This window comes from Camellia sinensis, chromosome 7 (genome assembly GCF_055761805.1).
Source record: "Camellia sinensis isolate YWXY chromosome 7, ASM5576180v1, whole genome shotgun sequence".
In the NCBI taxonomy this organism is placed as follows: Eukaryota; Viridiplantae; Streptophyta; class Magnoliopsida; order Ericales; family Theaceae; genus Camellia; species Camellia sinensis.
The window spans coordinates 194,617,293-194,628,652 of NC_138967.1; the positions used below are offsets into that span (position 1 = coordinate 194,617,293).

Below are 11,360 nucleotides of genomic sequence, written 5' to 3' on the forward strand. Positions count from 1 at the left end.
GATACACACCCTCTTATCTTCTCCTTCAAATCCAACGAATCACACTTTGCTATCTGCAAATCTTCGCGCTCTCAGTTACAAACTATTCATTTCCATATACATACATTGTTTTCTATTCTTACAATTCGCATCAATCTTCACTTTCTTATCTGAATTTCCCAATCAATGGCAAATTCCAAAGACACCCACGTCGTCGAAATCCCAATTGACGAAGAACACCAACACCACAAACTAATCTCCACAATTCAAAACCACCCATTAATGGAAATTTCTCAAAGCTCAGGTCACCTCTTACTCCTCAAGCTCTTGCAAAGAGAAGAACACCTCTCTGCTCGCCGAATCACAATTAAAGAAACAAGAAAAGACACAATTGGAAGAGAAATATTCCAACTCTGTTTTTTCTTCTTCATTTTCCACTCCTTATTCTCAATCATTCTCTTCATTTCAACCACCAAAAACCAAAATGATTACAAATCTTTGTGTGAAAAATGATGGGTTCCATCGATTTTGTCGGTTTCGGTTTCGATTGTTGTGATCTTCTTGGTTCAAATTAAGCTCTGGAGGTACTGGAAAGTGGAAAGAGAGTTGCAGAGAGAGAGGAGCGATGGCAGAGCAGTGACGAGGTGGATTCAGGAGATGAGGATGAAAAGCGCGAGTTTTGATTTGTCGAAAAGAGAGACAGAGTGGGAAGAGAATGAAGAGTTCGAGTGTGGAGATTAAGTGAAAGTCAATTACTTGGTTTTCTCATAATTTGATTATTGTTTATCTTTTTTGCTTTACAGGTTTGGTGTTTCCTGTTTCCAAACTAATCCTCTATGTCTAGGCTTTGTTTAGAGAATAGTAATTGGAAGGGGTTGATCTAGATTAAGTGTCAAGGTAAAGAAATTTAATTTTGATTTGTGTGGATATTGGCCATAGTGATTAATGACTTTTTTGTTTGGATCCTAGGTGCCTAATTTCAAGCACGCAGACGACCATCTTGCTATCTATGCCAACATGCGGAAGTCAACCGATTAACCACCTCAGTTGCCATGCTAATTATTGGGTCAGCTGAAGTTGATCGAGGTGGTGTGGCTACTTGAGACCGATTTCTTAGAATTGTTAGCGCAGCGGCCCTTCCAAATTGTCAAACATACAATTCGTTTATGAATTCGGACTGGAAATACATATCGTTATATAAAGGTTAAGTCCATAGAGTTGGGAGAATAATTATATGAGGCCTTGACGTCGCATTGAGGCCATAACTCATTCACAATGACGTCACTCACTCTCTCGAATGACGCAAGTCACTCTCTAAAAACTTTCCTGATGTTAGAGAGTTAGTGAGTGACTTGTATATGTTCCCATGAGCGTCCCTATAAGAAAAATGCTTTGGAACTCTAATTTTTGAACTCTAAAGATAGCTCTAATGAGTTGGTAGTGGGCTTCACCCACAATGATGTGATGTTTTGGTCTTGGTTTGTTTTTATTTTATTTTTTTTGTTCATTGCCATGTCATTAATACTTCATTAGAGCACCAAAATTAGTGGTCTGAATCATTGCTGGTCCCTATAATATTAATGGGACGCTCCCTCACGCCACATGTCGTCTCTCGATTGGTGCTCCCTTCTGCATTTGGTTCCGTCAATCACTATGCTATTTAGGGCATTATGCCAAAGTCAACTAAGATAATTAGGGTGGTGGTCTGATTACCTCACTGTGTCAAAATCAATTGAAGTGACTGAGATGATGGACTGATCACCTTAGTTGCCTCGATCAACTTTGGCTAAACCAAAGAATGGAAAGGATTGGCAAATCTTGGCACCATCCTTAGACTTCTTCAACATCATTGTTGGAATCTATGCAAGGGATGAATTATTTTGATCCAATTGTCGCTCAAAGAGGGCTAATAGGCGGTTATCACATTTCTCTGTAAATTAAATATCCAAACATAAAGATCCAAACATAGTATAAAAATATCTTGTTTGTATACTACTATTCTTCATAATGCAATACTACTGGTGTTCCACTTTTCCTCAAAATGTAGAAGTGTAACTTTTTACTTTCTTTTTTTCTTTCAAAAGTTTTGTCATATCACATAAACCACATGGTATGTTCATTGTACACACTAGCTCTCCTTGTCTTGTTGCAACTTTTCCATCCTCATAATTTGGATATCTAAAAGAGTGCGGCAACGATCAACTTGCTCGGAAAACTGTTTTTGATAGTTTTCTAAAAACAACATTTTTTTCAGAAAAACACTCAAGTTATATAAATTTTCAAAATTTGTGTCCGCAAAAAAATCGTGTTTTCACTTTTCATTATTTTTGTTTCTAAAACTACAAAAAAATATTTTAAAAATAAATAAAAAGAAAATGATACCGAACAGACCCCAATGATAATAATGAAGGTGCAACAGAGTTTTGAGTACACAAAAATGCACATAACCAAAAATGCACATACGCCAGAAATATTCCATGTGCAGAGAATTCAACACCCACAATGCACAAAACATTGCTACAGATTGGTACTTGCGTTTGAACAGCTAGTAAAATACAGCCCCCAGAACCAAACGTACTTTTAAAACAATTTGCAAGACAACAAAAAGACCAAAACTTAATAAATTAAGACGAGCCTTGCAGACTATATGGTTGGAGCTTCCTGCATATTCTGTCAAAATCCTAAGCACTCTCAAAGCCAAATATTCTGAAAACACCTGCAACAAACAAAACAGAAAGGTGAAATCTTTCTAGGTTTCCTTATTCCATCATTAAGCAAGAAGCTACAATATACACGTACCTTCATCAGCCTGATATTTGTTTTTGTCGTCTCCAGCATATGCAAGCAAATTGTATTTGGGATTCCATTCCACGCTATTCATGGCAGCCCGACATGGTATTTGATGAACTGATTGACCAGTTTGGACATTTGACTGTTCCAGAAAGCAGCATTAGCATTATTTAGCTAAATTATTACTATTTGAATGGATCATGATATAAATTTTTCTTTCTTTTTTTTTTTTTTGATAAATAAATTTATTGCCAAAAGCATCAAGAAGATGCTAAAAAATACAAAACTAAAACCCCAATAAAAAGGGGAAAACACCTAACCAATCAATTCATCTACAAAATCCAAAAAAGCAAACAAATCCAGATCCACCCTCCCCCATGTCCAACTGTATAATACAGAGATCACAGTATAGATGGATGGTTGTATCATTGCATAGAAATTTCCCTAGTGTTTTATGATAATCTATCTTACATGGGCTCGGACCCATCAAACCTCTAACTCAAGGGTAAGTGGGCACAGCAAAAAAGTCACATATTTTGTGGGATAAAATGGTATTTTATGTAGCATAGAGTGTGAAAAAGAATAATTCATTTTATAGCAATTAATTATGCAACAAAATATACATATAAAGACTGTTAAATACAATTATAGAAGAACATATGCCACGCCTTATCCAAATGTCCAGTGTCCGACATGGTATTTGATTTATTTTTAAGAGTTTTCCATAGGAATGAAGACAACATAGAAGGCAAAGAAATTTAAATAAAGAAGTTAGACGATGCATACTATATCAATGAATAAGTCTTCACTGGCAGAAGCAATATATTCTCCTGTGTAATTGAAGCTTATTGTCCTCACCGGCCATCTGAGAGAATAAGCAAAAAAAAGTCATTCCCTGCTCAGGATTGGAGGTAATCAAAACCTTAATTAGGTTAACTTGTACACATATAATAATCACGGGCATATAAAAGGACAGAAGATGCTGGGTGAGACTCACTCGAGTTTTGTGAATGTTCGCACACAAAGCATCTCCTTGATATCCCAAAGACTGACCAAGGAATCAGCACTTCCAACAGCGAAATATCTGTCACAGTATAAAGAGGCAGCTCTGGAGGTTAAAAGGATTCTATTACGTGATAGCTCATAGCAAGGACTTGATAGACCAACACATTTGACTCGAAAGAATGGATATTTTTATTAAAGATGTAAAATCAATTTATCATGTGTAGGTAGGTTGTAATTATTTTTCGTTATTTTATTTCTATTCTTCGTGGACATAGTTAAGTTGTAATCAATGCACAGATCATTGCATGCGTACTTTCATAACAACATAGTTATCAGCTGTGGGTCCATCTTAAAAGAGGAATCAATTAAGAATTGATTTATCCATGAATATGCTATAAAGATGCGCATTCCCATTATTCTTACCAAAACAATATACTTTATATAAAGGTCAACATGAAACTACCCAAAATTATTGAAGAGAACCTATGTTTTACCATCTTAACAGACCTCTGAATATAAATGTTTGGAGATTGATGATGTACCAATGTAAGAAAAGTTCCATCAGGAAGTGGGGTATGCCACATACATAAACCCACAAGACCATACCGACATTGCGTCATGTCATGTCTTGTTTTTTCTTCTCTTTCTTTTCTCCCTTTTTTCCTTTTGAGAAGTGTTGTCATGTCGTCATGTTAAAAGCAGGCATAGTGGATGAGGTCAGGGAACAAGGTATCACTGAGTCACATGTTAAATAAAGAATAAAAGGTGAAAGCAATAGACACTGGTTACTTCAAGATTCCAGACTAACAAGAAACAACCTGGAATTATTTTTTGCTAAGGGCAAATACAGAATTACTCTCTCGTGTTCTATTTCTCAGTCCCATAAGGACCATAACACCATACTATACGCTGACTAAATTTGAAATTGAAAAATAGGAATCGCACGGCATAGTGGCTTGAGTAGGGATATGCATAGGAATCGCACAGCATAGTGGCTTGAGTAGGGATATGCATCCTCACAACGCTATTATATATTTATCACAGAGTGTTTACAGCACCATTTTGATAGAGGGGAAACTAACGCAGAGTTCTGAAACCACTAACATCAGAAGAATGTGAACAAGAAGACAGCCAAAAAATAGGTAAGAGGAATGTGGAGCACACCTTCCTAATGGATCAATTGCAATACAATAGCAACCAGCTGTATGAGCCATAAGGGTGTCAACCGGTCGAAGGGACGGATATGCCAGTACTTCTACAGTACCTGAAGGAGGAAAAATATGAATAACAAAAACATTCAATTTTCCAGCCCACGTGTTAAAAACATAACATCCAAATTAGGTAATAAAAAGAGATCTATTCCATACATCAACTAAAAAACACAGAAACAAAAACAAAAGAAAATTTCCTGCATAGCTATTGTTCACACCATTCCCAGTGGTCAAAAAGAACATATCTCCTGTCGTGTTCCAAGCGATCTCATTTACCTAATAAGAAAAAAGGATTCAAGAACAATTTAATACATGGAGGTATAAATATGCTTAGATATATTTCCATTACTAAGGCATCTTAGTCCATGGTCTAAACAGTTTTTTCTCCACATAATTTCAGATATGTCCACAACTGTAAATAACTCAGTAACTAATTTAATTAATGGGGTGAACTCATCAACTACAAAAACATATTAAGTTATCTATCTTGTGTTGGAAAGCAACATAATGTGGGTCAGAAACTGTTTAAAAAACTTTGAAGAGCAAACCTTGCGAAGGTATGTGAGAACAAGTTTCTTAACATGTGCAGCTTCCAAAAATAGTTCAGAAAATAATAGTGGTTCAATTCAAGTTGAGCCAGTTAAAATGATTTAGAAAGGCCAAAGGAACCTAAAGGCAGTGAGGAAAGACAATGATCAGCTGCCTTCACACTCAACCTCACTCACATAGCATAGCTGCGAAGTTTGGATCACTTGTAAAAGTCAAACTTTGAAACATGAGTTCCTAATGATGGGCTCAAGTGTTTCATGCAAGCCTTTCCCTAAAGAGACAGGCGGCTAATGTATGCCTTTTGACACTTTCCAGCTAATTGATAGGAAAAGATCAGCATTAGTTCAGACGAGATTACCTCATAACCAAATTTGCGCTTATGAATGGGCTTAAATTTTCGAACGTCCAGTATAGTTAGTTCATCATCCTATAGAAAATGATGAACAGAGTGAGATAAGTGACCAAATACTTGTCCTCCTTGCTGAAGATAGAAGACAGAAAATACGAGTTCAAGAATGGCTACGAGCCCAATTTTTCCAAGGAAACTGAAACCATCAGAAACCCAAGTTTGAACATAAGATGGAATACCAAACAAACTACCAAAGTAGTAGAGGTTAAACACTATGAAAAGCAATAGCAAATAACAAGAAACTGTAACATGTACCCTGTTCCCAACGGCTATGTGTGTACCATCGGGCTTGTAGGTGATGTTAATATTTTCGCCGCTAAGTTCAGCTTGCTGTGAGCATTTTCCATCTGCAGAAACCAAGTTAGACATGAATGAGCATCTCTTACTTTGCCCCTGAGTAAGTTATGTTATTCTGACAACACTTAGTTATACAGCTAGTTTTTAGAAGCAGAAATAAGAAACAAGACTGGACGAATCTTGAACTATTCTTCATTCTTTTTTTGGTCAATAATTTCTTGAAATTTAGTTTGGAAGGTCTACAGTTCTTCTACTTCATTCTTTGCTTGCACTTTATTTTATGGGAAATGCTAAAGACAGCCCTCAAGGCTGTTGTTAGTGCTGGAAAATCTGTAAAAAGTGTATAACATTACGTAATAGTGTTTTGAGTAAGGATGGCAATTTGAACCCGGCCCAACGGGGATCCGATCCCCCGACCCCGATTTGAGCAGTTTTTCCCCAAAAAATACTCCCGACAGGACGGGGATGGTATTCAAAAATTAATCCCCGATCAGTTTCGGGCCGGGGAAGGGGACAAGTGTCCAAGCCCCGTCCCCGGCCCGGTTTGTCTCCGAAGTAAAATTACCATTTTATCCCTCTATATATATATATAAAAAGAGACGACCACCTCCTTCTCCATCTTTGCTGATACAAACCCAGCTCTCTCTCCTACGACTCTCTCTCTCTCTCTCTCTTCTACATCCGAAGTCGTTGACTCGTCGCATCCTCCGACACCACTACCTCCTTCGACACCACTACCACTGTGCTACCCTTGGCGGCCGTCCCTCTCTAGATCTTCGTCGCTGTAGATTTACTCTAGGGAAAACGAGATCGATCAAGCATGGTGGAGTCCTCCATGAAACCATTTCAAATCCAGATATAGTTCCTGTGTGTGTGTGTGTGTGTGTGTGTATATATCTATATATTTGTTTACAACTTCAACTTCTGATTCTGATTTTGATTCTAGTAATGGTATAAAGAGACTGTGATTGTGATATAAAGAGGTTGTGATTTTGATTCTGATTCTGTTTTTGTTTTTTTGGGGTTCTGTTTAGGGTTTGAGTTGGTTGTGATTGTGGTGTTAGATCTGCAACTAGAGAAATTTTTTTTTTTTTTTTTTGGGGGGGGCCGGGGAATTTTCAGGGTCTGGGAAACCCGATCCCCGTTAGGAGGCAGGGACGGGGACGGTGATATGTTTCCCGTCGGGGATCAGGGCCGGGGACGGGAAAATTTTTGCCATAGGGGATCGAGGATCGGGGACGGAGAGTGTGATCCCTAGCCCCGCCCCGCCCCGCCCCGCCCCGCCCCGTTGCCATTCCTAGTTTTGAGATATGTGAAAAGTGTATTGAAATTATAAATATTTCAACATTAAGGGCTGGTTTGGCATCACTAAAAAAATTCAAAAAGTCAAAAAGTCACTAAAAAAGCAAAAAAGTTCATACTATTTAACTCTTTTTTAGCGGGAAATCTGTCAATTGAAAAAAAAAAAAAAACAGTGCTGCACAAAACTGTGCAGCCACACATCCCAAGTCAATTGAAAACGTGGCACACTTGTAGCCACACATTCCCATAAAAAAAAAAAAAAAAAAAAAAAAAAAAAAAAAAAAAAATTGAAAGGAGACAGAAACTATGCAGCGCAGTATTGCAGCTTGTGTCAGCGAGGGTAATTTCGTAATTTTACAATTTTATACACTATTTTAATACACATTTTTTCGTAAAAAGTCGAAAAGTTATCCCAAACCACCATCTTTTTTTTCCTCTACTTTTTAATCCAAAAAGTCAAAAAGTGCACTTATTAAGGACATCCCAAACAACCCCTAAGTGATTCTTATTGACAGCCCTTAGGGCTATCATTAGCAATACCCATATTTTATTATCTATTTTTTGACTTTCATCTATTATGGAGATACATAAATCAAACGTCTCCATATTAGTAAGAAAGGATCAATTTTTTTTATCCCAGTTTTAAAAGCACTTTTCAAGTTACTTATTGTAACCAAAAACGAATGCAGCAATCCTTTTGATAACCAAGATAGAAGTATAAGGAGCTTCAAAATCTCTATTCTCTAACATGATTATTGCATGAATTCCAGTAGCATTTCATTGTCCTACATTTTTAAGCACACCAATGCAGTATAACATTCACTTACTACGAGCATCCCACAGACGAACTGTCTTGTCACCGGACGCAGTTGCTATTAAGTCAGCATGTTTGGGGTCCCAACATAACTGATCCACACTATCAGTATGTCCCTTCAGTTCAATATCTTTAACCTTGCCCTGCAACAAACAACTTCAAAATAACAAAAGGAATATGGAGGGGAAGATAAATGTTGGAAATATAGCACTGCTCATAACAAAAACCAATATTGCAACAACTTCCCCAATAAAGGAAATTTCAACAGAAAAATGAAAAGATATTTCAATGAAAAATATCAAGAACGTCAAAAGACATGAATTTACATACCCTATTTTATTAGGGAAATGCTGAAATGCTAATGACAGCCATGGATGGTCATTAGTAACGATGTACGTGTAGAAAGTATATAGAAAATGTACGTAAAAACGTTTTAAAATGTGTGAACATTTGGATTCTATTATTTGGCATTATCTCCACCTTAAGAAAAGCCCTGTTAGTGTAGTATGTGCCACCCTACTAGTCTATACTATACATAAAAGAACGAACACCTTTTTGTGAGCAAGACCCTTTTCTATAATAACATTTAAATCCTTTCACTAATATTTGGGTATGTTGGGAGTTTTATATTTTTTTAACCACTTAATTTTAATTTGACAACAAAAGTAGGCCATTACATTTAGAAGAGAGCAAAGACGTAATTGAACAGTGGAGAGTGGAATGCCAATGGATAATTATTTTGAATAATTTAAAATAAACAAAACCAAACCAAGGCCATTTCGTTAGTCAAATTAAAGAGGTTTATAACAGAGGAATAGTTACATTCACATAAAATTATAAATCTTCTTCATAGTACTTGTGATATATCTATACTATTATAATAAGGAAACGCTGCAGCCCCACATTTTCACCGTGCTAAAATGCTCAAAAAACTACCTGCAAACATTCGTGAATGCCAATTAAAATCTTCCGTTTTGCACATCATTTTATCCTTCACAACTCCCTCTCCTCTCACACTAGGCAGCCCTAAAGCAAGAGCTATAAAGAGTCTCAAAGGTTGATTTTAAATTATGATGAACAATTAGGAAACAAAGAACCAGGTTAGGCATGGTAAAAAACTGATTAGTTTTAGATCAGTGCTTGCTCAACAGACGAATTCAATCAGGATCGATCCAAATCTATAAAATATTAAGACATGAAAAAGAGATTTGACCGCTTATTGAGAAACAAACACTAATTTATAAATATATATATATATATATATACAACTGCTAATATGCTGCTATAATGCTTCAGATTTTCCCACAACTCAGTCCATCTTTTCACACCAATGCCAACAAACTTAGCTTTTTGAAGTGATTTCTATTTTGTTCATTGAATACTTCGAGTTAAACCCTAGTAGATATTTTCTATTTTATTTTTTGAACAAGCTCTAGCATAGATTGAATTACTTAAACTTTATTCATCCTATATTTTGTAATCAAATATGATAGACATGAAAAATCATGAAAATAAAAATAAGAAAACAATACAAGAGCAACACACAAGCAGACCTATATTTCTTCCTGAAAAAGATATTAGGCCATGTTTGGTTTTATTTTTTGAAACTATTTTCCATTTTTTTTAAAATAAAAACTAGTTTGACAAAAATGAACATAAAAAATATATTTTTAAATTTTTAAAAAATATTTATGCCCTCCAAAAAAATAAAATTATATAAAAATGATAAATGATTTTGATTTTTTCATTTTCGTCACGAAACTAATTTTTAGTCTTTAGAAGAAAAAAAAAAATTCTGAAACGAGTTTCTAAAAATTAAACCAAACATGACCATACTTTTTCAATTGAGATTTGCATTAAGCTTTTTTTTTTCTTTTTTTTTTCCTGTATTACATGCATAGTTTGTCAATTTATTTCTTCATCGAAAATTTAAAATTGAACACTTGATTTGGAAGAATCATACATGTCCGTGAGGCTCAACGTGCCAAATCCGAGCCGTTTGATCGACAGAACCTGACGCGAGCTTCGTTCCAATGCAATTCCAAGCCACCGAATGCACCTTTCATTGAAAATCAACGATAAATAACTAATCAATGATCAATTCGTCTAGGGTTCAACGGTGCTATTCACAAATTCAACATGGTTTTCTATAAGTTCACACTGATCACAAATGGAACAAAGAAAATTAAACGAGGGAGAAAGAGAGATAACCTTCTTCTTGTGACCTTGATATTCTCTGCTGTGGAGGTTTTTGAAAGGTATGGTTTCCTCCATCTTCCTTGCTTCTCTCTCTCTCTCTCTCTCTCTCTCTGTGTGCAGTTTCCCTCTGTTTCCTCCTATACAGTGTTCACTCCTCAGCTCTGTACTACTTTCACCAATAAGCCCAACCCAACCCAGCTCTCTAGGCCTAACCCATTCACAATTCAAAGTATGATAGGTGACTCGCCCAATGACTCGCTCAATCGAGCCCAATATTTTTTAAGTTTTGAATAACTATTTTGATATAGTTATTAATAATTAGATTTAACTATTATTCAGTTCTATTTAAAATAAATTATAGTAAAATTGTTACTAAAAATATTTTTTTTTTTTTATATTTTTTGCATATGTTATTAAAAATTAATAATCAGTGATTTTTTTTATCACGATTTTTATAAATTATTGCTAAAATTTATAAGGATGATTTACAGGTAAGTCCCGTTTTAGGAAATAATGGTACATTAAGTTCTACTTCAAAAAATTTTTACCAATAAGTCTCATATTAATTTGAAATGACAAAATTACCCTTACCAAATCAAAACATAAAACACAAAATCGCAAAATCACATTTTCATTCTCACACTTCATCTTGCCATTTCTCACCATGGCAATTTCATTCTCACCTTCATTAATTTTGCCTCACATTTCGTCTTCATTCATCAATCTCGTCTCAAATTTTCCAAAAACAAACTAGATCATCAAACATCCTAAGATCCAAACAATCAAAAACGGTGAAAACAAGTAA

General features: G+C 35.6%; 1 protein-coding gene across 2 annotated transcripts; it reads right to left on the reverse strand.

Annotated features, from left to right (window-relative positions):
* Window positions 1–2,355: 2,355 nt before the first annotated feature.
* TEX1 (Transducin/WD40 repeat-like superfamily protein) lies at window positions 2,356–10,851 on the reverse strand. Of its 2 annotated transcripts, none has more exons than XM_028216674.2 (11): window positions 10,568–10,851; window positions 10,320–10,415; window positions 8,370–8,499; window positions 6,199–6,290; window positions 5,893–5,961; window positions 5,204–5,261; window positions 4,939–5,038; window positions 3,767–3,853; window positions 3,556–3,634; window positions 2,779–2,911; window positions 2,356–2,695 (listed from the first exon to the last, which is right to left on the reverse strand). In XM_028216674.2, exons 1-11 carry the CDS (start codon window positions 10,628–10,630, stop codon window positions 2,661–2,663), a joined length of 942 nt encoding a protein of 313 aa, XP_028072475.1. In that variant the 5' UTR covers window positions 10,631–10,851; the 3' UTR covers window positions 2,356–2,660. The 2 variants fall into 2 exon arrangements, with proteins under 2 accessions (XP_028072475.1, XP_082737841.1); XM_082881715.1 differs by having other exon boundaries at window positions 4,939–5,037; window positions 5,182–5,261.
* Between the last annotated feature and the right edge of the window lie 509 nt (window positions 10,852–11,360).

What these genes read in the sequence shown, in the direction of transcription:
- TEX1 (XM_082881715.1), bottom strand. Translation starts at nt 10,630, where the DNA reads ATGGAGGAAACCATACCTTTCAAAAACCTCCACAGCAGAGAATATCAA. An exon ending in TCGTCTGTGGGATGCTCGTA is followed by an intron (nt 6,291 to 8,369) that starts GTAAGTGAATGT and finishes TGGTTTCTGCAG; the next exon opens with ATGGAAAATGCTCACAGCAA. An exon ending in CAAATATCAGGCTGATGAAG is followed by an intron (nt 2,696 to 2,778) that starts GTACGTGTATAT and finishes TGTTTGTTGCAG; the next exon opens with GTGTTTTCAGAATATTTGGC.